The sequence below is a fragment of the Oncorhynchus keta genome, chromosome 19, assembly GCF_023373465.1.
Source record: "Oncorhynchus keta strain PuntledgeMale-10-30-2019 chromosome 19, Oket_V2, whole genome shotgun sequence".
In the NCBI taxonomy this organism is placed as follows: domain Eukaryota; kingdom Metazoa; phylum Chordata; class Actinopteri; order Salmoniformes; family Salmonidae; genus Oncorhynchus; species Oncorhynchus keta.
The window spans coordinates 39,298,639-39,324,099 of record NC_068439.1 but is presented as its reverse complement, the minus strand read 5'-3'; the positions used below and the strand labels follow the sequence as shown (position 1 = coordinate 39,324,099).

At 45.5% G+C, this 25,461-nt stretch overlaps 1 protein-coding gene across 1 annotated transcript in view; it reads left to right on the top strand.

The window, feature by feature from the left end:
• The window catches only part of LOC118371776 (ephrin type-A receptor 7), a 222,778-nt gene extending 208,245 nt beyond the window's left edge, over positions 1 to 14,533 (top strand). Inside the window, exons 12-17 of the mRNA XM_052470570.1 lie at positions 2,752 to 2,813; positions 3,073 to 3,276; positions 7,562 to 7,714; positions 9,381 to 9,571; positions 9,815 to 10,003; positions 10,148 to 14,533. Coding sequence (XP_052326530.1) covers positions 2,752 to 2,813; positions 3,073 to 3,276; positions 7,562 to 7,714; positions 9,381 to 9,571; positions 9,815 to 10,003; positions 10,148 to 10,262 — 914 coding nt within the window. The 3' untranslated portion in view covers positions 10,263 to 14,533. The remainder of the gene's footprint in view (positions 1 to 2,751; positions 2,814 to 3,072; positions 3,277 to 7,561; positions 7,715 to 9,380; positions 9,572 to 9,814; positions 10,004 to 10,147) is intronic.
• The last annotated feature ends 10,928 nt before the right edge of the window (positions 14,534 to 25,461 follow it).

Sequence of the window (25,461 nt, the reverse complement as noted above, 5' to 3'; positions counted from 1 at the left end):
TCCCTCACCATCTCTCCCTCACCATCTCTCCCTCACCATCTCTTCATCACCATCTCTCCCTCACCATCTCTTCATCACCATCTCTCCCTCACCATCTCTTCATCACCATCTCTCCCTCACCATCTCTTCATCACCATCTCTTCATCACCATCTCTCCCTCACCATCTCTCCCTCACCATCTCTTCATCACCATCTCTTCATCACCATCTCTCCCTCACCATCTCTTCATCACCATCTCTTCATCACCATCTCTTCCTCACCATCTCTCCCTCACCATCTCTCCCTCACCATCTCTCCCTCACCATCTCTTCATCACCATCTCTTCATCACCATCTCTCCCTCACCATCTCTCCCTCACCATCTCTTCATCACCATCTCTCCCTCACCATCTCTTCATCACCATCTCTCCCTCACCATCTCTCCCTCACCATCTCTTCATCACCATCTCTCCCTCACCATCTCTTCATCACCATCTCTCCCTCACCATCTCTCCCACACCATCTCTTCATCACCATCTCTCCCTCACCATCTCTCCCTCACCATCTCTCCATCACCATCTCTTCATCACCATCTCTCCCTCACCATCTTACATTTACATTACATTTAAGTCATTTAGCAGACGCTCTTATCCAGAGCGACTTACAAATTGGTGCATTCACCTTATGACATCCAGTGGAACAGCCACTTTACAATAGTGCATCTAAATCTTTTAAGGGGGGTGAGAAGGATTACTTTATCCTATCCTAGGTATTCCTTAAAGAGGTGGGGTTTCAGGTGTCTCCGGAAGGTGGTGATTGACTCCGCTGTCCTGGCGTCGTGGGGAGTTTGTTCCACCATTGGGGGCCAGAGCAGCGAACAGTTTTGACTGGGCTGAGCGGGAACTGTACTTCCTCAGTGGTAGGGAGGCGAGCAGGCCAGAGGTGGATGAACGCAGTGCCCTTGTTTGGGTGTAGGGCCTGATCAGAGCCTGGAGGTACTGAGGTGCCGTTCCCCTCACAGCTCCGTAGGCAAGCACCATGGTCTTGTAGCGGATGCGAGCTTCAACTGGAAGCCAGTGGAGAGAGCGGAGGAGCGGGGTGACGTGAGAGAACTTGGGAAGGTTGAACACCAGACGGGCTGCGGCGTTCTGGATGAGTTGTAGGGGTTTAATGGCACAGGCAGGGAGCCCAGCCAACAGCGAGTTGCAGTAATCCAGATGGGGGATGACAAGTGCCTGGATTAGGACCTGCGCCGCTTCCTGTGTGAGGCAGGGTCGTACTCTGCGGATGTTGTAGAGCATGAACCTACAGGAACGGGCCACCGCCTTGATGTTGGTTGAGAACGACAGGGTGTTGTCCAGGATCACGCCAAGGTTCTTAGCGCTCTGGGAGGAGGACACAATGGAGTTGTCAACCGTGATGGCGAGATCATGGAACGGGCAGTCCTTCCCCGGGAGGAAGAGCAGCTCCGTCTTGCCGAGGTTCAGCTTGAGGTGGTGATCCGTCATCCACACTGATATGTCTGCCAGACATGCAGAGATGCGATTCGCCACCTGGTCATCAGAAGGGGGAAAGGAGAAGATTAATTGTGTGTTGTCTGCATAGCAATGATAGGAGAGACCATGTGAGGTTATGACAGAGCCAAGTGACTTGGTGTATAGCGAGAATAGGAGAGGGCCTAGAACCGAGCCCTGGGGGACACCAGTGGTGAGAGCGCGTGGTGAGGAGACAGATTCTCGCCACGCCACCTGGTAGGAGCGACCTGTCAGGTAGGACGCAATCCAAGCGTGGGCCGCGCCGGAGATGCCCAACTCGGAGAGGGTGGAGAGGAGGATCTGATGGTTCACAGTATCGAAGGCAGCCGATAGGTCTAGAAGGATGAGAGCAGAAGAGAGAGAGTTAGCTTTAGCAGTGCGGAGCGCCTCCGTGATACAGAGAAGAGCAGTCTCAGTTGAATGACTAGTCTTGAAACCTGACTGATTTGGATCAAGAAGGTCATTCTGAGAGAGATAGCGGGAGAGCTGGCCAAGGACGGCACGTTCAAGAGTTTTGGAGAGAAAAGAAAGAAGGGATACTGGTCTGTAGTTGATGACATCGGAGGGATCGAGTGTAGGTTTTTTCAGAAGGGGTGCAACTCTCGCTCTCTTGAAGACGGAAGGGACGTAGCCAGCGGTCAGGGATGATGGTGAGGCTCTCCCTCACCATCTCTCCCTCACCATCTCTTCATCACCATCTCTCCCTCCTTATCCCAGCGCTCTTTCTGTCCCCTCTTCTTCTACTTTTTGTGTGTTCTTTCCCTCTCCCGTTCCCTCATTCCTACCCCATTGCTTTCTCCTACTGTCTTCTCTTTTTCCCCCTCTCGGGTTTCTGTCTTCTCTCCCTTCACTATTTTTATACACTCTGGCCACCTGCACTCAGCGAGTGTGAGAAGTGTGTGTGTGTGTGTGTGTGTGTGTGTGTGTGTGTGTGTGTGTGTGTGTGTGTGGTGTCATTCAACTTGGTGTGACTGAGAGAGCAGCACACAGGCCATCCTGCTCCTCTCCAGTAGATGAAGAATGGCAGTGCATAACCACTGCTGCCCCCAAAGCCAGCTGGACTATAATAATAACGTGTGTGTGTGTGTGTGTGTGTGTGTGTGTGTGTGTGTGTGTGTGTGTGTGTGTGTGTGTGTGTGTGTGTGTGTGTGTGTGTGTGTGTGTGTGTGTGTGTGTGTGTGTGTGTGTGTGTGTGTGTGTGTGTGTGTGTGTGTGTGTGTGTGTGTGTGTGTGTGTAGGTAACACCATGATGATTGTGTTGGAGAGCATGTCCAATGGGCCCCTGGACTCCTTCCTCAGGGTAAGAGCGTGTGCATACTGTAACAGTGTTTACCTCAGCATGAACCCTGGTCTACTTTCCAAACGTTACAATAGAGGGTTGGTATGAAATAAATCCCGAGGCATGTTGTGTATCCTTATAAAGCCACATAACTAATCATCATGTCATTGAATCCTTCATAACGGAGTTTGTTCTCCGTCGGAACTGCAATGTATTATATTGCATCGCTATGGTCCTTAACCCTACTATCGACCCCCCCCCTCCCCTCCTCCCCCTCCAGAAGCACGAGGGCCAGCTCTCCGTGCTCCAGTTGATGGACATGCTGGGGGGCGTGGCCTCTGGGATGAAGTACCTGACAGAGATGGGCTTCGTCCACCGCCGCCTGGCCGCCCACAAGGTACTGGTCAACGCCAGCCTGGGCTGCAAGGTGTCCGGCTTCAGACCCCTCCAAGAGGACAAGATGGAGGCCATCTACAGCACAATGGTGAGACTACTGACTGATATTCTATTAAAAGTAAAAAAGTATATTACCAGATACATGTATATTTTTAACTAGTACTATATATTACAATTATTATAATGTTTTTTTTCTATTATATTACTACCTATAGTCTTTACTCTTCACCCATAGAGGTCATCTCCAGCACACTGGTGAAGGGACTGACTGATATTATATTACTTGTAAAACGTATATTACTTGTTATATTTTTTTACTAGTATTATATATATTTTTAAATAATATATTTCTACCTATAGTCTTTACTCTTTACCCATAGAGGTCATCTACACCACGCTGGTGAAACTACTGACTGATATTTACATGGTTGAAAACCGTATTGTTTACAACCTTCTTTAGTCTCACTGTGATAGGTAATACATACTGTATGTACTGGGATATGTACTATATTGTTTACTACCTTGTTTAGTCTTTACCCATATAGACCACACTGGTGAGAGACCTGGCTGATATCTTCTCCTGTTAAATATATTACGGCTAAGAAATACAAGAAATCTCATCTTGTAAAAAAAAAATGCTATAAAAATCATACATTCAAATAACAGTGACATCGTTAAAAGAAGGCCGTTGAAGCCGACGGGAGAGGTGTGCTTCTTTTAGTATTTCCCCTTTACGTTGAATCTGATGTGCAAGTGTGTGTGCAGTGCAGACTATGATTTAAAATGCATTCCATAATGAATCAGTGTTTCCCTGTGCTTTCTTCCACTCTCTTTTGGTTGGCAGTGGTTGATTTAGATTAGATGTAGATGAGGCAGTGTGCAGGATACATTTGATTTGACTGTACATTACATGATGATTTAAGAGCAACTGCGTTTCAAACTATGCAACAACGGGAACCAGGACTATTCTGGAGTAGCGATGAAGTACAACTTGAATGGCGATTCAGAAAATACGTTTTCCTTGTGGCACATTTTATTTCCAACGCGTGGAAGTCGTGACAAGATAAGTTGTATAACTGAAAGGTTTTCGTTTTTTTTGTGTTTCAATTGTATTCATTTCGGTAGGAATGACTACGCTATTCTCGTACTGGTTGCCCATGTTCCTAAATGACTACTGACCCGTAGCACTCACGTCTGTAGCCATGAGGTGCTTTGAAAGGCTGGTCATGGCTCACATCAACACCGTTATCCCAGAAACCCTAGACGCACTCCACACTGCCCCTTCACACCTGGACAAAAGGAACACCTATGTGAGAATGTTATTCATTGACTTCAGCTCAGCGTTCAACACCATAGTGCCTTCAAAGCTCATCACTAAGCTAAGGACCCTGTGACTAAACACCTCCCTCTGCAACTGGATCCTGGACTTCCTGACGGGCCGCCCCCAGGTGGTAAGGTTAGGTAACAACACATCTGCCACGCTGATCCTCAACACTGGAGCCCCTCAGGGGTGCGTGCTCAGTCCCCTCCTGTACTCCCTGTTCACCCACGACTGCATGGCTGCGCACAACTCCAACACCATCATTAAGTTTGCAGACGACACAACAGTGATAGGCCTCATCACTGACAACGATGAGACAGCCTATAGGGAGGAGGTCAGAGAATTGGCCGGGTGGTGCCAGAATAACAACCTCTCCCTCAACGTGATCAAGACAAAGGAGATGATTGTGGACTACAGGAAAAGGAGGACCGAGCACGCCCCCATTCTCATTGACGGGCTGCAGTGGAGCAGGTTGAGAGCTTCAAGTTCCTTGGTGTCCACATCACCAACAAACTAGAAAGGTCCAAACACACCAAGAAAGTTGTGTAGTGGGCACAACAACGTCTATTCCCCCTCAGGAAACTAAAAAGATTTGGCATGGGTCCTACTTCTACAGCTGCAACATCGAGCGCCTGGTACGGCAACTGCTTGGCCTCCGACCGCAAGGCACTACAGAGGGTAGTGCGTACGGCCCAGTACATCACCGGGGCTAAGCTGCCTGCCATCCAGGACCTCTATACCAGGCGGTGTCAGAGGAAGGCCCTAAAAATGTTCAAAGACTCCAACCACCCCAGTCATAGACGGTTCTCTCTGTCCCAGAGCACCAAGTCTAGGACCAAAAGCCCATATCAACAGCTTTTACCCCCAAGCCAAAAGACTCCTGAACAGCTAATCAAATGGCTACACAGACTATGCTCCCCCCCGCCAACCCCTTTTTTACGCTGCTGCTACTCTCTGTTTATCATCTATGCATAGTCACTTTAATTAATCCTACATGTACATATTACCTCAAATAGCACGACTAACCGGTGCACCCGCACGTTGACTCTGTACCGGTACCACCACCTTTACATAGCCTCGCTACTGTAATTCTTTACTGTTTTTATTTATTTTTATTGACTTATCTATTGTTTACCTAATACCTATGTTTTACTTAAACACTGCACTGTTGGTTAAGGACTTGTAAGTAAGCATTTCACTGTAAGGTCTACACCTTTTGTATTCGGCGCACGTGACAAATAGACTTTGATATGATGTACGTACAGTACCAGTCAAAAGTTTGGACACGCCTACTCATTCAAGAGTTTTTCTTTAGTTTACTATTTTCTACATTGTAGAATAATAGTGAACACATCAAAACTATGAAATAACAAATATGGAATCATGTAGTAACCAAAAAAGTGTTAAACAAATCAAAGTATATTTTATATTTGAGATTCTTCGAAGTATCCTTCCTTTGCCTTGACGAAAGCTTTGCACACTCAAGGCATTCTCTCAACTCTTGAAGGAGTTCCCACATATGCTGAGCACTCGTTTGGTTGCTTCTCCTTCACTCTGTGGTCCAACTGATCCCAAACCATCTCAATAGGGTTGAGGTCAGGTGACTGTGGAGGCCAGGTCATCTGATGCAGCACAGCCTGGAGGTGTGTTTTGGGTCATTGTCCTGTTGAAAACAAATGATAGTCCCACTAAACACAAACCAGATGGGATGGCGTATCGCTGCAGAATGCTGTGGTAGCCATGCTGGTTAAGTGTGCCATGAATACTAAATAAATCACAGACAGTGTCACCAGCAAAGCAACCCCACACCATCACACCTCCTCCTCCATGCTTCATGGTGGGAACCACACATGCGGAGATCATCCATTCACCTACTCTGCGTCTCACAAAGACACAGCGGTTGGAACAAAATAATCTCAAATTTGGACTCATCAGACCAAAAGACAGATTTCCACCGGTCTAATGTCCATTGCTTGTGTTTCTTGGCCCAAGCAAGTCTCTTCTTATTGGTGTCCTTTAGTAGTTAAAAAAAAAAACAATTCAACCATGAAGGCCTGATTGATGTAGTCTCTTCTGAACAGTTAATGTTGAGATGTGTTTGTTACTTGAACTCTGAAGGAGTTAACTCTGCTGCACAGTATAAATTCATTAGAGGTAACTCTGGGTCTCCCATTCCTGTGGCGGTCCTCATGAGAGCCAGTTTCATCATAGCGCTTGATGGTTTTTACGACTGCACTTGAAGAAACATTTAAAGTGCTTGACATTTTCCGGATTGACTGACCTTCATGTCTTAAAGCAATGGAATGTCGTTTCTCTTTGCATATTTTTATCATTTTTATTTTTTATTTAACCTTTATTTAACTAGGTACGTCAGTTAAGAACATATTCGTATTTACATTTGAGCTGTTCTTGCCATAATATGGACTTGGTCTTTTACCTAATAGGGCTATCTTCTGTATACCACCCCTACCTTGTCACAACACAACTGATTGACTCAAACAGATTAAGAAGAAAATAAATTCTACAAATTAACTTTTAACGAGGCACACCTGTTAATCGAAATGCATTCCAGGTGACAACCTCATGATGCTGGTTGAGAGAATGCCAAGAGTTTGCAAAGCTGTCATCGAGGCAAAGGGTGGTCACGTTAATGAAGCTAATATATAAAATATATGTTTATTGGTCACTACTTGATTTCAAATGTGTTATTTCATAGTGTTGTTGTCTTCACTATTATTCTACAATGTAGAAAATAAAGAAAACCCCTTGAATAAGTAGGTGTGTCCAAGCGTTTGACTGTTACTGTATGTGTTTGCATATCTAAGTATGATCATTTTATTTGTGGACTGGGCATCCTGATGCATGACACAATAATCAAATAAATAAATAGCAAATATATAATAATCATAGTGTAGTAGGATGTTTAAATGTAGATTCTAGCATAGGCTACATGAAACATACTCATACAAGATGTCCAGTGTCAAGTGTGGAGTTGAACATGTGAATTGAAAATCTCTCTCTCTGTTTCGGACTGTCTCTCTCTCTCTCTCAGCATGCGGGGAAGAGTGTGGTGTTGTGGACAGCCCCAGAGGCCATCCAGTACCACCGTTACAGCTCAGCGTCTGACGTCTGGAGCTTTGGCATCGTCATGTGGGAGGTCATGTCCTACGGAGAGAGACCATACTGGGACATGAGCAACCAGGACGTGAGTAGAGTGACTGTCTCTCTCTCTCCCTCTACACTCAACCTTCTCCTCTCTAGTCTCTTTATCCAACTCATATCTCTCGCTCTCTACACTCGACCTTCTCCTCTCTAGTCTCTTTATTCAACTCATCTCTCTCTCGGTTGCTCGCGCTCTCTCTGTTTCTCTCTCATTCCCTTTGCTCTTTATCCACATGTGCATCTCTGTCCCCTCCCTCACCCCATTCCCTATGCTGTTTCCTTCTCTACCTATTCATCTCTCTCCTATACTTTCTCTTCTCTTGTGCTAGCTCTCTCTCTCTCTCCTCCCCGTCTTCTCTGTCCCCTCTAAAACGGTGCAAACTTTTTGACTTGGGCTAGCTCAGATCTTATTAGAGGGAAAGCCACGGGTGCTTCTCTAAAAGTCTCTTTGAGCTCTAAGTCCCCAGCATAAGTCATCTCCGTGACCAATCCTGTTTCTCTTAAGGACACCATGTCGCTTTTTGGTGGCGGTCCCAAAGTGCCACCACGATCCCCGCTCTTAGAGGAAGCCTAAAATCCCGGCAGGAAGCGGCGCTCTCTTTAAGGAAATGTGAAATATAGCTATTTTAGGAGGGTGAGAAGATTTGTCCAATCGCTCGGACCCTGCCGCCGCCGGTTTCTGTCGATGAGGGCGTGTGTTTTGGTTCCCTTCTCCCCTCCCTCTCAATTTTTCAGAGGGATCGCTTATTTTTATTTTTTTTAAATTTCACTTTGGGAGAAAACCCCAAACTTCAGAAGAGTGCAGAAAATGTTGCGTAAAGACTTTGTTGAAGAGAAAAGTGAGAGTGCTTTTGTGCCAAAATGCCTTTGATCCAAGGCCGCGTCATGAACGGCATTCAAAGGTATTAGAGTAGATAGGGGGTTAATCAGAGTTCACAAAGTTCACACTTAAGCCAACAGCTTGTTCACGCTAATACGCTGTCTAAATCTTTCCACTAATCCGAACGATAAAAAGGCAAACTAGACGACCATGAAATGTTGAAATGAATTACTATGAACCGTCCCTCAGCTAGGACATGAACCGGGACGGTGTATTACTAGCTTACCTTTTCAATATCCAGACTTTGTGTCTACCTCTATGTTCACAGTACTAAACTCTCCCGGAAGAAATGTCAAAGGCCAAGCTGGCTGAGCCCTTGAGATATTAATGCATTAAACAAATACATCGTTTCACCATTATCTCACGCAGCCCACACGCTGCCCTAGCATGCCCTTTTTCTTTTTAGCTCTGATTAAATGGAAAATGTCCGCCAATGAAGGAACACTTTAGGAACACTGTTTGGTTAAATCGGAGGTCAGGACAGAACTGAAGAGGTCTGTGTTTTTAGTGAATGTGGAACATTTTCAAGGTTTTTTTTCTAAGAGCTTTTTCTCGGGAGCACAGTGTTACAACACGGTGATTTAAAGGGGGAGAATTTATTTTGGGAAGTTTTGTATTTAGAAGTCTTTATGAGGGATAAATCTGTTTTTCTGGATTAGCGCTTTTGAAAGAACCTTTGAATAAAGAGATTGTTTGGGTGTCGTTTTGTTGTCGGAGATCTCCTGAAGCCACTTTAGACTGAGATGGTGTCATCGCCCACTATCAACATTTCTCCCTGTAAGTTAACACCCCTTTTCTCTCTCGCCATCTCATCTCCGTCTCGTCCTAGGTGATCAAAGCGATAGAGGATGGCTTCCGCCTGCCCGCCCCTATGAACTGTCCACCCCACCTCCACCAGCTGATGTTGGACTGTTGGCAGAAGGAGAGGACCGAGAGACCCACCTTCAGCCAGATCCACTCGGCTCTCAGCAAGAGCATCCGCAGCCCCAACGGCATCGGCTCCTCCACACTGGCACGCAGGTAGGACATAGGCCCCTGCAAACCATGCTTAACACGGCCTAAACAAGGGTCAATATACAGGCTAACAGGTAACAGACTTTGCTAGCCAACATGGGCTGGCATCGGTAAGGGTTTGTTTATGTCGTCCAAGCAGGTCTCCCACGTCCCACTCAGTTTTGATATCAGAGTAGAAATACTACCGCTTATGGTAACAGACTCATGCATCCCTTCCTGAAATCTCTCTCTCTCCCCTTCTATCCGTAGAACCCTCCCTCAGCTAGGAACCCTCCCTCTGGGCTCCTCCATCTCCCTGGCAGAGCGGACTCTTCCGTCGTTCCCCTCGTTTAACTCGGTAGGGGAGTGGTTGGATGCGGTGGACATGGGGCGCTACAAGGACAACTTCACCGCGGCAGGATACTGCTACCTGGAGTCTGTGGCCCGTATGACAGTCCAGTGAGTGGCTCTAAGTGTGTGTGTGTGTGTGTGTGTGTGGGCGAGCGAGCGTTGCTGCACAAACAAGTATGTTGCTGGTGCATCTGAATATCATGAGTTGGTATAGTCTAACTGATATCTTTGTGCTGTGGTCGTTCTCCACAGAGATGTATTGAGTCTAGGCATCACCTCTCTGGAGCACCAGAAACAGATCCTGTCTGCCATCCAGACCCTTAGAGCCCAGGTCATCCAGATGCACGGCAGAGGGGTGCAGGTCTGACACACACATACACACACGTGCAAATGGACGGACGGACGGACGGATAGAAGGATTTTCACAGAGGAGAGAACTCGTCTCTCATCCAGATGGACAACATGAAGTGGATAGAGAGATCGGAAGAGATATCGCCACACTGCACCCACTCACTCTTCCTCCTCCTCCCTCTCTCTAAGTCCTTGGGAGCGAGGCATCTTCAAGTCATGTGATCAACGTACTTTGTCGAAAGTCATATGACTTTTGTCTGCACGCTGACCCAAATTGACTGGATGTCCGCTCTGACAACAGGCCCTGGATCAGTAGTTACAGAGACTTAAAACTACCCGGATAGAGAAGTACTGTCCACCTAAAATGTCTTGCACTGCTCTCAAAATATGGGGTAATTACATTTCCTGGATGGAGAAGAACTGTCCCCTCAAGCAGAGTGATACTCTACTATACCACTTGTCTCAGAACTGAGGTTAAAACCACCCTGGTTGAGAAGTACTGTCCATTACAGGGCTGTCCCTCTACCACTGGTCTGGGATAAGGCACTAATGGTGAAAGTTCTGTCTGTCGAACAGGGCTAAAATTATAAAACTGGTCTCAGTTCAATGGTTAAAACATTACTGTTCCGGCCGCTGAAGTGCGATCGAGTGACTGGTTCCCACAGTGTGGGCGGAGCCCAGGCAGTGTCAAGTCGTACGTAGCCGACCAATCACGAGGCTGGAAAAAGACTTACCTTCAGAAGGAAACTACTGATTAAAAAACAAAAACTAGAAAACTGTAAATCGAAACCGTGTGTTTGATTGTTAATTTCTATTTAGTCTGTTACACAATTTGTCTTTTTGAAAGTTTTTCCGTTAACCGTCTCTGCTCTCCCGGTGTTTTCTCAGTGTGTGGAATGGCTAATGTCCCTTAGCCGGGATGTCAGTGGTATCATGTAGCGTCTCGCTAATATATTTCTCCTGTCTAAAAAGCATTTTCACTACATGGGTATATTGCACTGTTGAGAATAAAGGTCAAGTCTCAAGCTGACGTATCTGAAATGTATTCATGTTTATATGCGTTTCCAGTTTACAGACTCTCACACAACCTGACGGGAAGAGGTTACGAGGGTCATACTTGATTTTTTTTTTTTAATTTTTTAATGACTAAATAATTTGTGTCATTTTGTGTTTAAGGATGCTGCAAAGCACATGTCCTTTGGTGTCCCTTCCTCGCCGTTCTGTTTCTTTTGATTACAGTGTGCATCATAACGTTTTCTTTATTTTTTCTAGTTAGAGGGATTCTGTTACTGAATAAGGGTGTTCTGAACCAGAAGAAGATATTATGAAGAGCACTTACACGATAGTATGTTGACTTTTTTTCTTCTCCTAGACAGGGGTGTAGAATCATTTTGATACAGTCAACAAATCTACAGTAGTTGATATAGGACTTATACATTTTGAGTCCAGTGTCGCTGGATGTATGGTATCGATGTGTTGCATTATATATGCAGTATTGCAGTATTTCAGAATGTCGTAGAGTGACCATGTATGTTTTTTTCCGGGCCAGCAATTCAAGCCGTCATGCATAGGGCCCTGTGTTTTGGTTAATCATGTCACATGACCTGGATTTGAACCTTTTTGTTTAAAGCTTTTTCATCAAACTGTTCCCCCTTTCTTTTTATGTCAGATGGTCCAAGCGCCATCCTCAAGACAATTGCTTACATTTTTGGTCTAATTCTCATTTCTGGAAAATGCTTAAAATCAAGGTTAAGTGGTTAACCAAAACACAGGGCTTTAGCTATACATCATGGTTGTACACTTAACATGTTCTAAATGTTCCTACAAATCCCACAACCCCCCACTGTGCAGTCACAAGCCACTCGCATTTGTCAGTATTATGTATTTTTCAAAACAGGTAACATTTAATCGTAGGTAACATGTTATGAGGCATTTTTTTGATTTATATCATACTCTTGTAGCTCGCTGCAAGTATTCAGACCCCTTCACTTCTTCCAAACTTTGTTACGTTACAGCCTTATTTTAAAATACTTTCCCCCCCTCTACACACAATACCGAAAAATAACAAAGCGAAAGCAGTTTTTTTGTGTGCAAATTTATAAAAAAATGAAAAAGATACCATATTTACGTAAGTATACAGATCCTTTGCTATCAGACTTGGTCCTTCTGTAGCTCAGTTGGCAGAGCATGGCGCTTGTAACGCCAGGGTAGTGGGTTCGATTCCCGGGACCACCCATACGTAGAATGTATGCACACATGACTGTAAGTCGCTTTGGATAAAAGCGTCTGCTAAATGGCATATATTATTATTATTATATTAAATTGAACTCAGGTACACCCTGTTTCCACTGATCATTCTTGATGGTCCTACAACTTGATTGGAGTCCACCTGTGGTAAATTCAATTGATTGGACATGATTTGGAAAGGAACACACACCTGCCTATATAAGGTCCCACAGTTGACGGTGCATGTCAGCAAAAACCGAGCCATGAGGTCGAAAGAATTGTCCGTAGTGCTCCGAGAGAGGATTGTGTTGAGGCACAGATCTGGGGAAGGATACCAAAACATTTCTGCAGGATTGAAGGTCCCCAAGAACACAGTGGCCTCCATCATTCTTAAATGGAAAAAGGTTTGAACCACCAAGATTCTTCCTAGAGCTGGCTGCCAAGCCAAACTGAGCAATCGGGGGAGAAGGGCCTTGGTCAGGGAGATGACCAAGAACCCAATGGTCACTGACAGAGCTCTGGAGTTCCTCTGTGGAGATGGGAGAAGCTTCCAGAAGGACAACCATCTCTGCAGCACTCCACCAATCAGTGTCCAGACGGAAGCCACTCCTCAGTAAAAGGCACATGACAGCCCGCTTGGAGTTTGCCAAAAGGCACCTAAAGGACTCTTGACCATGAGAAACAAGATTTTGTGGTCTGATGAAACCAAGATTGATCTCTTTGGCCTGAATACCAAGGGTCATGTCTGGAGGAAACCAGGCACCGCTCATCACCTGGCCAATACCATCCCTACGGTGAAGGAAGGTGGGGGCAGTATCATGCTGTGGGGATGTTTTTCAGCAGCAGGGACTGGGAGACTAGTTAGGATCGAGGGAAAGATTGTGATGGAAAATGTTATGTTTGTGCTTTTGTAGTAACACATTTCTGTGTTCATGCAAGTGACTGACTGATTGAATGTGCCTGGGAGTAATCCTCACCATCAATATCTGCAATTTGCTAGTACTTCCAGAACCTTGTTTTGAGAATGAAAGGGATATCTCAGTTTCAAGGTCTCAGCTTGAAGAGAAGAGGCCTTGTGAGGTATTGGTCTGTCACATGCATGACCTCTCCAGCTTGCTGTTAATAAAACAATGATTCATTTAATATTGGCGTTCAGTGTCCCTGTGTAGAATTTCAAAGACAAGATGAATGGAACAAAGTCTAGAGAGATCCTTGATGAAAACCTGCTCCAGAGCGCTCAGAAAATCAGACTGTCCTGTTGAAAGGTGAACTTTCACCCCAATGACCCTAAGCACACGCAGGAGTGGCTTCAGGACAAGTCTCTGAATGCCCTTGAGTGTCCCAGACAGAGCTCCGGGCTTGAGCCTGATCGAACATCTCTGGAGAGTCCTGAAAATAGCTGTGCAGCAACGCTCCCCATCCAACCTGACAGAGCTTGAGAGGATCTGCAGAGAAGAATGGGAGAAACTCCCCAAATACAGGTGTGCCAAGCTTGTAGCGTCATAGCCAAGAAGACTCGAGGTTGTAATCGCTGCCAAAGGTGCTTCAACAAAGTACTGAGTAAAGGGTCTGAATACTTATATAAATGTGATATCAGTTTTATTTTTTTTACATTTGCAAAAAAATCAAAACCTGTTTTTCCTTTGTCATTATGGGGTATTGTGTGTAGATTAATCAGGGGAACTATGTAATCAATTTTAGAATAAGGCTGTAACATAACAAAGTTCGGAAGAAGTGAAGGTGTCTGAACACTTTCCGAATGCACCGTCCACAATAGATGTTTTATTGGTTCAGTGCGGTTCATAAATGGCATCTTGTAATAGTATCTGGTATGAAAGGACTACCAGTACATTTTCTCTTTTCTTCCCCATGTATTCTCTCTCTCTCTCCCCCCTCTCCCTGGAGCGGTTTTGCCTCAACACCATATATAAACCCATATCATGTTCTGAAAAGATACTCCTATGGACTCACACACACATATAGAAACAGTCTCAACAGCCCTGTATACACAGACACCAAACTGGATCTTTTCACTTCAGCGAATCAGTCGTTGTTGTGTGTGTGTGTCCCCCCCCCGTTTACTCTACCATTACAAAATATGTTTACTGTAAATATGTATTTGAAAATGCAATCTATTTTTATAATTTGTTTGAAGAACAATGTGTTAAATATCTGCTCACTGTGTAGGGGTTTTATCGTTTGAATTTAGGGCCATTGCCAATCAACTTGGGTGTTTGGAATTTTAAAACTTTTTTCTTTTTTCTTTTTTACCTGTTTAGAAAAACAGATGGCTGTTGCAATATTGACATGTGTTATTAAAAAATCTCCAATAAGAGCAAACATTGTCTGCGTATTTGGCGTGCTTCAGGCTCTGAGCTTGATCATCTGTTCATCCTTACCCATGTGCAATTCTGCTTCATTCCCCTTGTGAAAAGATGCAGTCAATCAGTTTACAGAAAACTCAACTCTTTCAGTTCACCTTTTGTTCTGTTCTTCTCAGCAAACACTCTGTTCACAGCCTTTGCCAATGACTCTCCGGATTGAATCAAGGCCTTCATTGAGAAAGAGCCCTGGAATTGTGCTCAGTTGTGAATCCCGGCCTCAATCTTGTTCTAAAGGAAGCTTCACCAAAGATGGTGGATAAATGAAGATGTCTTACTCAGGCCGTATACGATTGATAAAATTGGTCTCAGTTCCAGTCTACTGTGACACCAATCAAGCCCCCAAGGACTGGAATTGCTCATCCCTGGCTCAAGGGGTGGTTCTCCCATAGGCAACAGCTGGGTCTGGTCTGCTTTGTTCATTGACTGTATATGTCTCACTTCTTCCTTCTCTGGCTCCACTTCAAGGGCTGAACTAATGTGATTGGTTGGCTGAAAGCTATGGGCACAGCTTGAGGTGACACATCAGTCGGTGGAGTTTACAGGTGAGTTACATTTAAAAAAGGCCTTAGGGTTGGTTGCTAAGAACTCAACCAGAGAGGAAAAGGCGAGGAAAGAGGGATAACTTGGCCCAAACTCTGTCTTCTTGTTCAGCAGTCAATGAGTGTAAAATTTGGTTAACAAAAAATGTAATGGCTTATTTGCTTGAATAGACGTTTCGTAATTATTAGGTTGTTACAAGTGTACTGATATATAGGACACTTGACGTCAAATTTGAAAAAGACCTTGCAGTAAAATGCTTACTTAGCCCTTAACAAACAATGCTTAAAAAAAAAAAAATTATGCAGTTCTCTACATTAGACACGTCATTCAAAACTAACAGGTCTTGTGATTTTGTTCGGAAAACACTGCCATTCCAAATGCCACACTCATTGACCGATTACCTACACCCAGTGCTGACCTGTGGAAGCATTTATAGCTAATGTCTTCACTTAGACATCAGAGCTTGAGCATTATAAATAGGTTTCAGGTTGCCTTTCTTGGTTTGGACAACAATGGAGGCCAATTTTGGAGAGAGAGTTAGAGGGGGACGAGGAGGAAAAGCTTATCTGTTTGTCTTCTGTACTTGTTAAGATTCACCTCGAAATCTGTATAAAAATAGAATGTTTTGAGAGAGAAATACATGTAATTTTCCGCCTTGCATTTGTGTTTATAGTGTAAATATATACTGAATATGCATACATACTGTATATATTTGTGTACATACATGTACGTGTAAGTGCCAAGACAAACTGCTGTGGACTCCACTGCACACTGAACATGCAAAAGACACAAGATTAACTCAGCAAAAAAAGAAATGTCCTCTCACTGTCAACTGCGTTTATTTTCAGCAAACTTAACATGTGTAAATATTTGTATGAACATAAGATTCAACAACAGACATAAACTGAACAAGTTCCACAGACATGTGACTAACAGAAATGGAATAATGTGTCCCTGAACAAATGAGGGGGTCAAAATCAAAAGTAACAGTCAGTATCTGGTGTGGCCACCAGCTGCATTAAGTACTGCAGTGCATCAGGATGAGCCTGCACGAAGGGTACCATATGAGGGAGGAGGATGTCTTCCCTGTAACGCCTAGCGTTGAGATTGACTGCAATGACAACAAGCTCAGTCTGATGATGCTGTGACACACCAACCCAGACCATGACGGACCCTCCACCTCCAAATCGATCCCGCTCAGGCCTCGGTGTAACGCTCATTCCTTTCGACGATGAACGTGAATCTGACCATCACCCATGGTGAGACAAAACCATGAGTGACGCTGGCCCCCACTGTTCAGGAGAATTGTGGTCTCTCGAACTCCGTAGCCAATGTGAGTAAGACTTTTAAGCGCGTTAACTCTCGCAAGATCCCCAGCTGCGTCCTCAGAGCATGCACAGACCAGCTGGCTGGAGCGTTTACAGACAAATTCAATATCTCCCTATCCCAGTCTGTTGTCCCCACATGCTTCAAGATGTCCACCATTGTTCCTGTACCCAAATGACTATCACCCAGTAGCACTCACTTCTGTCATCATGAGAGGCTAGTCAAGGACCACATCCACCTTACCATACACCCTAGACCTCCTACAATATGCTTACCGCCCAAACATATCCATGAACAACACACTACCCTATCCCATCTGGACAAGAGGAATACCTATGTGAGAATGCTGTACATCGACTATACAGCTAAGCTTTCAGCACCCTAGTGCCCACCAAGCTCATCACTAAGCTCTGTGCCATGGGTCTGAACTCATCCCTGTGCAACTGGGTCCTGAACTTCATGACAAGCTGACCCCAGGTGGTGAGGGTAGGCATCAACACCTCCGCCACGTTGACCTTCAACACGGGAACCCCCTAGGGGTGTGTGCTTAACCCCCTCCTGTACTCCCTGTTCACCAATGACTGTGTGGCGACGCACGACTCCAACTCAATAATCAAGTTTGCTGACGACACGACAGAGCCTTATCACCAACAACAACGAAACAGAGTACACAGAGGAGGTTAAAGCCCTGGCCGAGTGGTTCCAGGACAATAACCTTTCCCTCAACATCAACAAAACCAAGAGCTGATTGTGGACTACAGGAGACAGATCAGAGAGCAAACCTCATCCACATAGACAGGGCCATAGTGGGGATGGTTAAAAGCTTCAAGTTTCTCTGCACACACATCACTGAGGACCTGAAATGGTCCCATCACATCGACACCGGGGTGTAGAAGACACAACAGTGCCTCTTAAATCTCAGGCGGCTGAAGAAATTTCGGCATGGTCCCTAAGAACCTCCACAGATGCACTATTGAGAACATTCTGTTGGGCTACATCACTGCCTGGTACGGCAACTGCACCGTCCTCAACCACATAGCTCTTCAGGGGGTGGTGCGGTTAGCTTAATGCACCACGGGAGCATTCTGCGTCTAAGGAAAGCCAGGAAGATCATTGCGGAGCTCAGCCACCCAGGCCATGGACTGTTCACTCTGCTACTGTCTGGCAGACGATACAGGTGCATCAGAGCCGTGACCTGGAGGCTTGAAACCGCTTCTATCACCAGGACATCAGACTGTTGAACAGCCGTCACTAGCAATCTTCCTGCCCGGTACTCTGTCCTACACATTAGAGACTTTTTGGCACGCATACTCTCACACACTCACTCACTCAAAATACAGACATGCTCACACACCTCATACAGAGTCCTGCACACATATACACTCACACACATATTCACCCATACTCAGAAACATACACACACAGCCAACGCTGCTGTCCCTTATAAACACAGCAAAAAAATAAACAGCCCTTTTTCATGACCCTGTCTTTCAAAGATAATTCGTAAAACTCCAAATAACTTCACAGATCTCCATTGTAAAGGGTTTAAACACTGTTTCCCATGCTTGTTCAATGAACCATGAACAATTAATGAACATGCACCCGTGGAACAGTCGTTAAAACACTAAGAATTTACAGACGGTAGGCAATTAAGGTCACAGTTATGAAAACTTAGGACACTGAAGAGGCCTTTCTACTAACTCTGAAAAACACCCCCAAAAAAGATGCCCAGGGTCCCTGTTCATCTGCGTGAACATGCCTTAGGCATGCTGCAAGGAGGCATGAGGACTGCAGATGTGGCCAGGGCAATAAATTGCTATGTCCGTACTGTGAGACGCCTAAGACAGTGCTACAGGAAGACAGGAAGGACAGCTGATCATCCTCACAGTGGCAGACCATGTGTAACAACACCTGCACAGGATCGATACATCCGAACATCACACCTGCGGGACACGTACAGGATGGCAACAACAACTGCCCGAGTTACACCAGGAATGCACAATCCCTCCATCAGGGCTCAGACTGTCCGCAATAGGCTTAGATCAGGCTGGACTGAGGGCTTGCAGGCCTGTTGTAAGGCAAGTCCTCACCAGACAACACCGGCAACAACGTCGCCTATGGGCATAAACCCACCGTCGCTGGACCAGACTGGACTGGCAAATGGGATCTCAATCCCATTGAGCACGTCTGGGACCTGTTGGATCAGAGGGTGGGGGCCGTTCCCCCCAGAAATGTCCGGGAACTTGCAGGTGCCTTGGTGGAAGTGTGGGGAAACATCTCCCAGCAAGAACTGGCAAATCTGGTGCAGTCCATGAGGAGGAGACGCACTGCAGTACTTAATGCAGCTGGTGGCCACACCAAATACTGACTGTTACTTTTTATTTTTGACCCCCCCCTTTGTTCAGGGACACATTATTCAATTTATGTTAGTCACATGTCTGTGGAACTTGTTCAGTTTATGTCTCAGTTGTTGAATCTTATGTTATTAACATATTTACACATGTTAAGTTTGCTGAAAATAAATGCAGTTGACAGTGAGAAGACATTTCTTTTTTTGCTGAATTTATAGAGAGACATTAAATGATGGACACTTCATTTATCTTGTATACAGTTTTTCACACTGTGTATTTATATAGTGTATTATATAGTGTATTCTCAGCCTCAATCCCCAAGCACTGACTTGCCAGGAAAAGTCAACGAGTAAGGAGAGAGAAGCAAGGAAGAGCCTTGGAAGGAAATTAAAAAAGAGGGAAAGAGAAAGAGCCACAGAAATTGAAAGAAAGAGCGAGTGAACAAAAAAGAGAGGGCGAGAGAGGAAGTGCCGTAAAGTCTTGAGTGACTCCCAGCTGTGCGTCGGTAAGGGACGCCTCTCTCTCCTCTCTCACTCAGTAGATTAAAAAGTCCACAAAGGAGAGAGAAGAGTCCACTTGCAGTTCAATGGTTGAAAGAAAGTGCGCCGGAGCTCAAATTAAGCCCTGTATTGTGGCTGGGCATAAACAAACAAGGGACAGTGTGGATCTAAGAGTGTGTGTGTGTGCGTGTGTGTACAGTGAGCTAAGGGCCACCCTGGCAATTCTAGGTGAAAATGTGCGCACACACTCGCTCACTGGGGAGGATAGAGACGTTGAAGCTTTAAAGAAAGTGTAAGAGAGAGAATGCTAAAGTATGGTTATTGGTTGGATAGATGTGAAAAATGAAGGAAATGAGGCAGAAAAAAGACTGAACTATCCACCTGTATCTCCAGGGAGAAAAGACTGAACTGTCCTCCTGTATCTCCAGGGAGAAAAGACTGAACTGTCCTCCTGTATCTCCAGGGAGAAAAGACTGAACTGTCCTCCTGTATCTCCAGGGAGAAAAGACTGAACTGTCCTCCTGTATCTCCAGGGAGAAAAGACTGAACTGTCCTCCTGTATCTCCAGGGAGAAAAGACTGAACTGTCCTCCTGTATCTCCAGGGGGGAAAGACTGAACTGTCCTCCTGTATCTCCAGGGAGAAAAGACTGAACTGTCCTCCTGTATCTCCAGGGGGAAAAGACTGAACTGTCCTCCTGTATCTCCAGGGAGAAAAGACTGAACTATCCTCCTGTATCTCCAGGGGGAAAAGACTGAACTATCCTCCTGTAACTCCAAGGAGAAAAGACTGAACTATCCTCCTGTATCTCCAAGGAGAAAAGACTGAACTATCCTCCTGTATCTCCAGGGAGAAAAGACTGAACTATCCTCCTGTATCTCCAGGGAGAAAAGACTGAACTATCCTCCTGTACCTCCAGGGGGAAAAGACGGAACTATCCTCCTGTATCTCCAAGGAGAAAAGACTGAACTATCCTCCTGTGTATCTCCAGGGAGAAAAGACTGAACTGTCCTCCTGTATCTCCAGGGAGAAAAGACTGAACTGTCCTCCTGTATCTCCAGGGAGAAAAGACTGAACTGTCCTCCTGTATCTCCAGGGAGAAAAGACTGAACTGTCCTCCTGTATCTCCAGGGAGAAAAGACTGAACTGTCCTCCTGTATCTCCAGGGAGAAAAGACTGAACTGTCCTCCTGTATCTCCAGGGGAAAAGACTGAACTGTCCTCCTGTATCTCCAGGGAGAAAAGACTGAACTGTCCTCCTGTATCTCCAGGGAGAAAATACTGAACTATCCTCCTGTATCTCCAGGGAGAAAAGACTGAACTGTCCTCCTGTATCTCCAGGGAGAAAAGACTGAACTGTCCTCCTGTATCTCCAGGGAGAAAAGACTGAACTGTCCTCCTGTATCTCCAGGGGGAAAAGACTGAACTGTCCTCCTGTATCTCCAGGGAGAAAAGACTGAACTATCCTCCTGTATCTCCAGGGAGAAAAGACTGAACTATCCTCCTGTATCTCCAGGGAGAAAAGACTGAACTGTCCTCCTGTATCTCCAGGGAGAAAAGACTGAACTGTCCTCCTGTATCTCCAGGGAGAAAAGACTGAACTGTCCTCCTGTATCTCCAGGGAGAAAAGACTGAACTGTCCTCCTGTATCTCCAGGGGGAAAAGACTGAACTGTCCTCCTGTATCTCCAGGGAGAAAAGACTGAACTGTCCTCCTGTATCTCCAGGGGGAAAATACTGAACTGTCCTCCTGTATCTCCAGGGAGAAAAGACTGAACTATCCTCCTGTATCTCCAGGGGAAAAGACTGAACTATCCTCCTGTAACTCCAAGGAGAAAAGACTGAACTATCCTCCTGTATCTCCAAGGAGAAAAGACTGAACTATCCTCCTGTATCTCCAGGGAGAAAAGACTTAACTATCCTCCTGTATCTCCAGGGAGAAAAGACTGAACTATCCTCCTGTACCTCCAGGGGGAAAAGACGGAACTATCCTCCTGTATCTCCAAGGAGAAAAGACTGAACTATCCTCCTGTGTATCTCCAGGGAGAAAAGACTGAACTGTCCTCCTGTAATCTCCAGGGGGAAAAGACTGAACTGTCCTCCTGTATCTCCAGGGGGAAAAGACTGAACTGTCCTCCTGTATCTCCAGGGAGAAAAGACTGAACTATCCTCCTGTATCTCCAGGGAGAAAAGACTGAACTATCCTCCTGTACCTCCAGGGGGAAAAGACGGAACTATCCTCCTGTATCTCCAGGGAGAAAAGACTGAACTGTCCTCCTGTATCTCCAGGGAGACAAGACTGAACTGTCCTCCTGTATCTCCAGGGGGAAAAGACTGAACTATCCTCCTGTATCTCCAAGGAGAAAAGACTGAACTATCCTCCTGTATCTACAGGGAGAAAAGACTGAACTATCCTCCTGTAATCTCCAGGGGGAAAAGACTGAACTATCCTCCTGTATCTCCAAGGAGAAAATACTGAACTGTCCTCCTGTATCTCCAGGGGGAAAAGACTGAACTGTCCTCCTGTATCTCCAGGGAGAAAAGACTGAACTGTCCTCCTGTATCTCCAGGGAGAAAAGACTGAACTGTCCTCCTGTATCTCCAGGGGGGAAAGACTGAACTGTCCTCCTGTATCTCCAGGGAGAAAAGACTGAACTGTCCTCCTGTATCTCCAGGGGGAAAAGACTGAACTGTCCTCCTGTATCTCCAGGGAGAAAAGACTGAACTATCCTCCTGTATCTCCAGGGGGAAAAGACTGAACTATCCTCCTGTAACTCCAAGGAGAAAAGACTGAACTATCCTCCTGTATCTCCAAGGAGAAAAGACTGAACTATCCTCCTGTATCTCCAGGGAGAAAAGACTGAACTATCCTCCTGTATCTCCAGGGAGAAAAGACTGAACTATCCTCCTGTACCTCCAGGGGGAAAAGACGGAACTATCCTCCTGTATCTCCAAGGAGAAAAGACTGAACTATCCTCCTGTGTATCTCCAGGGAGAAAAGACTGAACTGTCCTCCTGTAATCTCCAGGGGGAAAAGACTGAACTGTCCTCCTGTATCTCCAGGGGGAAAAGACTGAACTGTCCTCCTGTATCTCCAGGGAGAAAAGACTGAACTGTCCTCCTGTATCTCCAGGGAGAAAAGACTGAACTGTCCTCCTGTATCTCCAGGGAGAAAAGACTGAACTGTCCTCCTGTATCTCCAGGGAGAAAAGACTGAACTGTCCTCCTGTATCTCCAGGGGGAAAAGACTGAACTGTCCTCCTGTATCTCCAGGGAGAAAAGACTGAACTATCCTCCTGTATCTCCAGGGAGAAAATACTGAACTATCCTCCTGTATCTCCAGGGAGAAAAGACTGAACTGTCCTCCTGTATCTCCAGGGAGAAAAGACTGAACTGTCCTCCTGTATCTCCAGGGAGAAAAGACTGAACTGTCCTCCTGTATCTCCAGGGGGAAAAGACTGAACTGTCCTCCTGTATCTCCAGGGAGAAAAGACTGAACTATCCTCCTGTATCTCCAGGGAGAAAAGACTGAACTATCCTCCTGTATCTCCAGGGAGAAAAGACTGAACTGTCCTCCTGTATCTCCAGGGAGAAAAGACTGAACTGTCCTCCTGTATCTCCAGGGAGAAAAGACTGAACTGTCCTCCTGTATCTCCAGGGAGAAAAGACTGAACTGTCCTCCTGTATCTCCAGGGGGAAAAGACTGAACTGTCCTCCTGTATCTCCAGGGAGAAAAGACTGAACTGTCCTCCTGTATCTCCAGGGGGAAAATACTGAACTGTCCTCCTGTATCTCCAGGGAGAAAAGACTGAACTATCCTCCTGTATCTCCAGGGGGAAAAGACTGAACTATCCTCCTGTAACTCCAAGGAGAAAAGACTGAACTATCCTCCTGTATCTCCAAGGAGAAAAGACTGAACTATCCTCCTGTATCTCCAGGGAGAAAAGACTGAACTATCCTCCTGTATCTCCAGGGAGAAAAGACTGAACTATCCTCCTGTACCTCCAGGGGGAAAAGACGGAACTATCCTCCTGTATCTCCAAGGAGAAAAGACTGAACTATCCTCCTGTGTATCTCCAGGGAGAAAAGACTGAACTGTCCTCCTGTAATCTCCAGGGGGAAAAGACTGAACTGTCCTCCTGTATCTCCAGGGGGAAAAGACTGAACTGTCCTCCTGTATCTCCAGGGAGAAAAGACTGAACTATCCTCCTGTATCTCCAGGGAGAAAAGACTGAACTATCCTCCTGTACCTCCAGGGGGAAAAGACGGAACTATCCTCCTGTATCTCCAGGGAGAAAAGACTGAACTGTCCTCCTGTATCTCCAGGGAGACAAGACTGAACTGTCCTCCTGTATCTCCAGGGGGAAAAGACTGAACTATCCTCCTGTATCTCCAAGGAGAAAAGACTGAACTATCCTCCTGTATCTACAGGGAGAAAAGACTGAACTATCCTCCTGTAATCTCCAGGGGGAAAAGACTGAACTATCCTCCTGTATCTCCAAGGAGAAAATACTGAACTGTCCTCCTGTATCTCCAGGGGGAAAAGAGCAAGAACTTCACTTATTCTTAGAACACTTTATTCCTTTCACATCTCTTATACTTCTTGCTCTCTTTTGTACAAGTACAGCGAATAACTAAGACGCATTATGGCCTGTAGTGCCTTGATCTGATAATGAAGCCCTCCTCATTCTCACTTTTTCTGATGGAAGAGACACCGTTCTCATCAAATCCTCTCTCTCTCACACACACACACATCCCTCCCCAGTGTAACCCCCCTGCCTCTTTATCCAATTAGAGGGCACAAGTTCAGTCCTACTAAATCACAACTTTCCAGTGAGCTCAGATTAAACTCTGTGTGACCGCCATGTGGCTTGGGAGCTCCCTCTCTCTCTCTCCTTATACTAGTTATCACTCACTCACTCTTTGTCTGTCATTTGGTCAGTCAGTCAGTGTCTTTCCATCTGTGGATCTTCTTGGATCTATGCTTGTGTAGTAATTGCTTTATTTGACTCCCTACGCTCATCTCAGTCAATATCTCCATGCTTCATCTCTCCCTTCCTCATTCCATCTCTCTCCCAGTGCCTGGAAACAACCACAGAGCCAACAATCCCTTCATTCTCTCTACTCTACTTTTACTTCCTCGTCATTGTGTGATCTTTCCTCTCATCCTGACAGATATGGGATTTAAAGAAGGGCCATCCTACGGTGTTTTTGTGCTCAATCTCACTCAGTGAAACAGCAGTGGAGAATTACATTAAACTGACACGTGTCATTTCACCCTTTGGTCAGGGAGGGTATTTGTTTGATTGACAGGAGGGAGTTGTGGCTGGGCTTGAAACACCATAGATGATAGAACAAAGATGCTGTTTAGAAAGGTGTCTGACACTGCCACTTGGTGGTGGAATTGTGTATTACTCACATTGCAAACATATTTTCTGCATGCCCTGTACAGTACCTTTGGAAAGTATTCAGACCCCTTTTTTCCACATTTTGTTACGTTCCTGCCTTATTCTAAAGTGGATTGAATAAACTAAATCCTCATGTACACATAATGACAAAGCAAAAAGTTATTTAGACAGTCTTGCAAATTTGTTAAAAATAAAAAACAGAAATACCTTATTTACCTAAGTATTCAGACCCTTCCCTATGAGATCTGAAATTGAGCTCAGGTGCATCCTGTTTCCATTGATCATCCTTGAGATGTTTCTGCAACTTGATTGGTGTCCACCTGTTGTAAATTCAATTGATTGGATATGATTTGGAAAGGCACACACCTGTCTATATAAGGTCCCACAGTTGACAGTGTATGTCAGAGCAAAAAACCAAGCCATGGGCTCCGAGAAAGGATTGTGTCAAGGCACAGATCTGGGGAAGGGTACCAAAAAAATGTC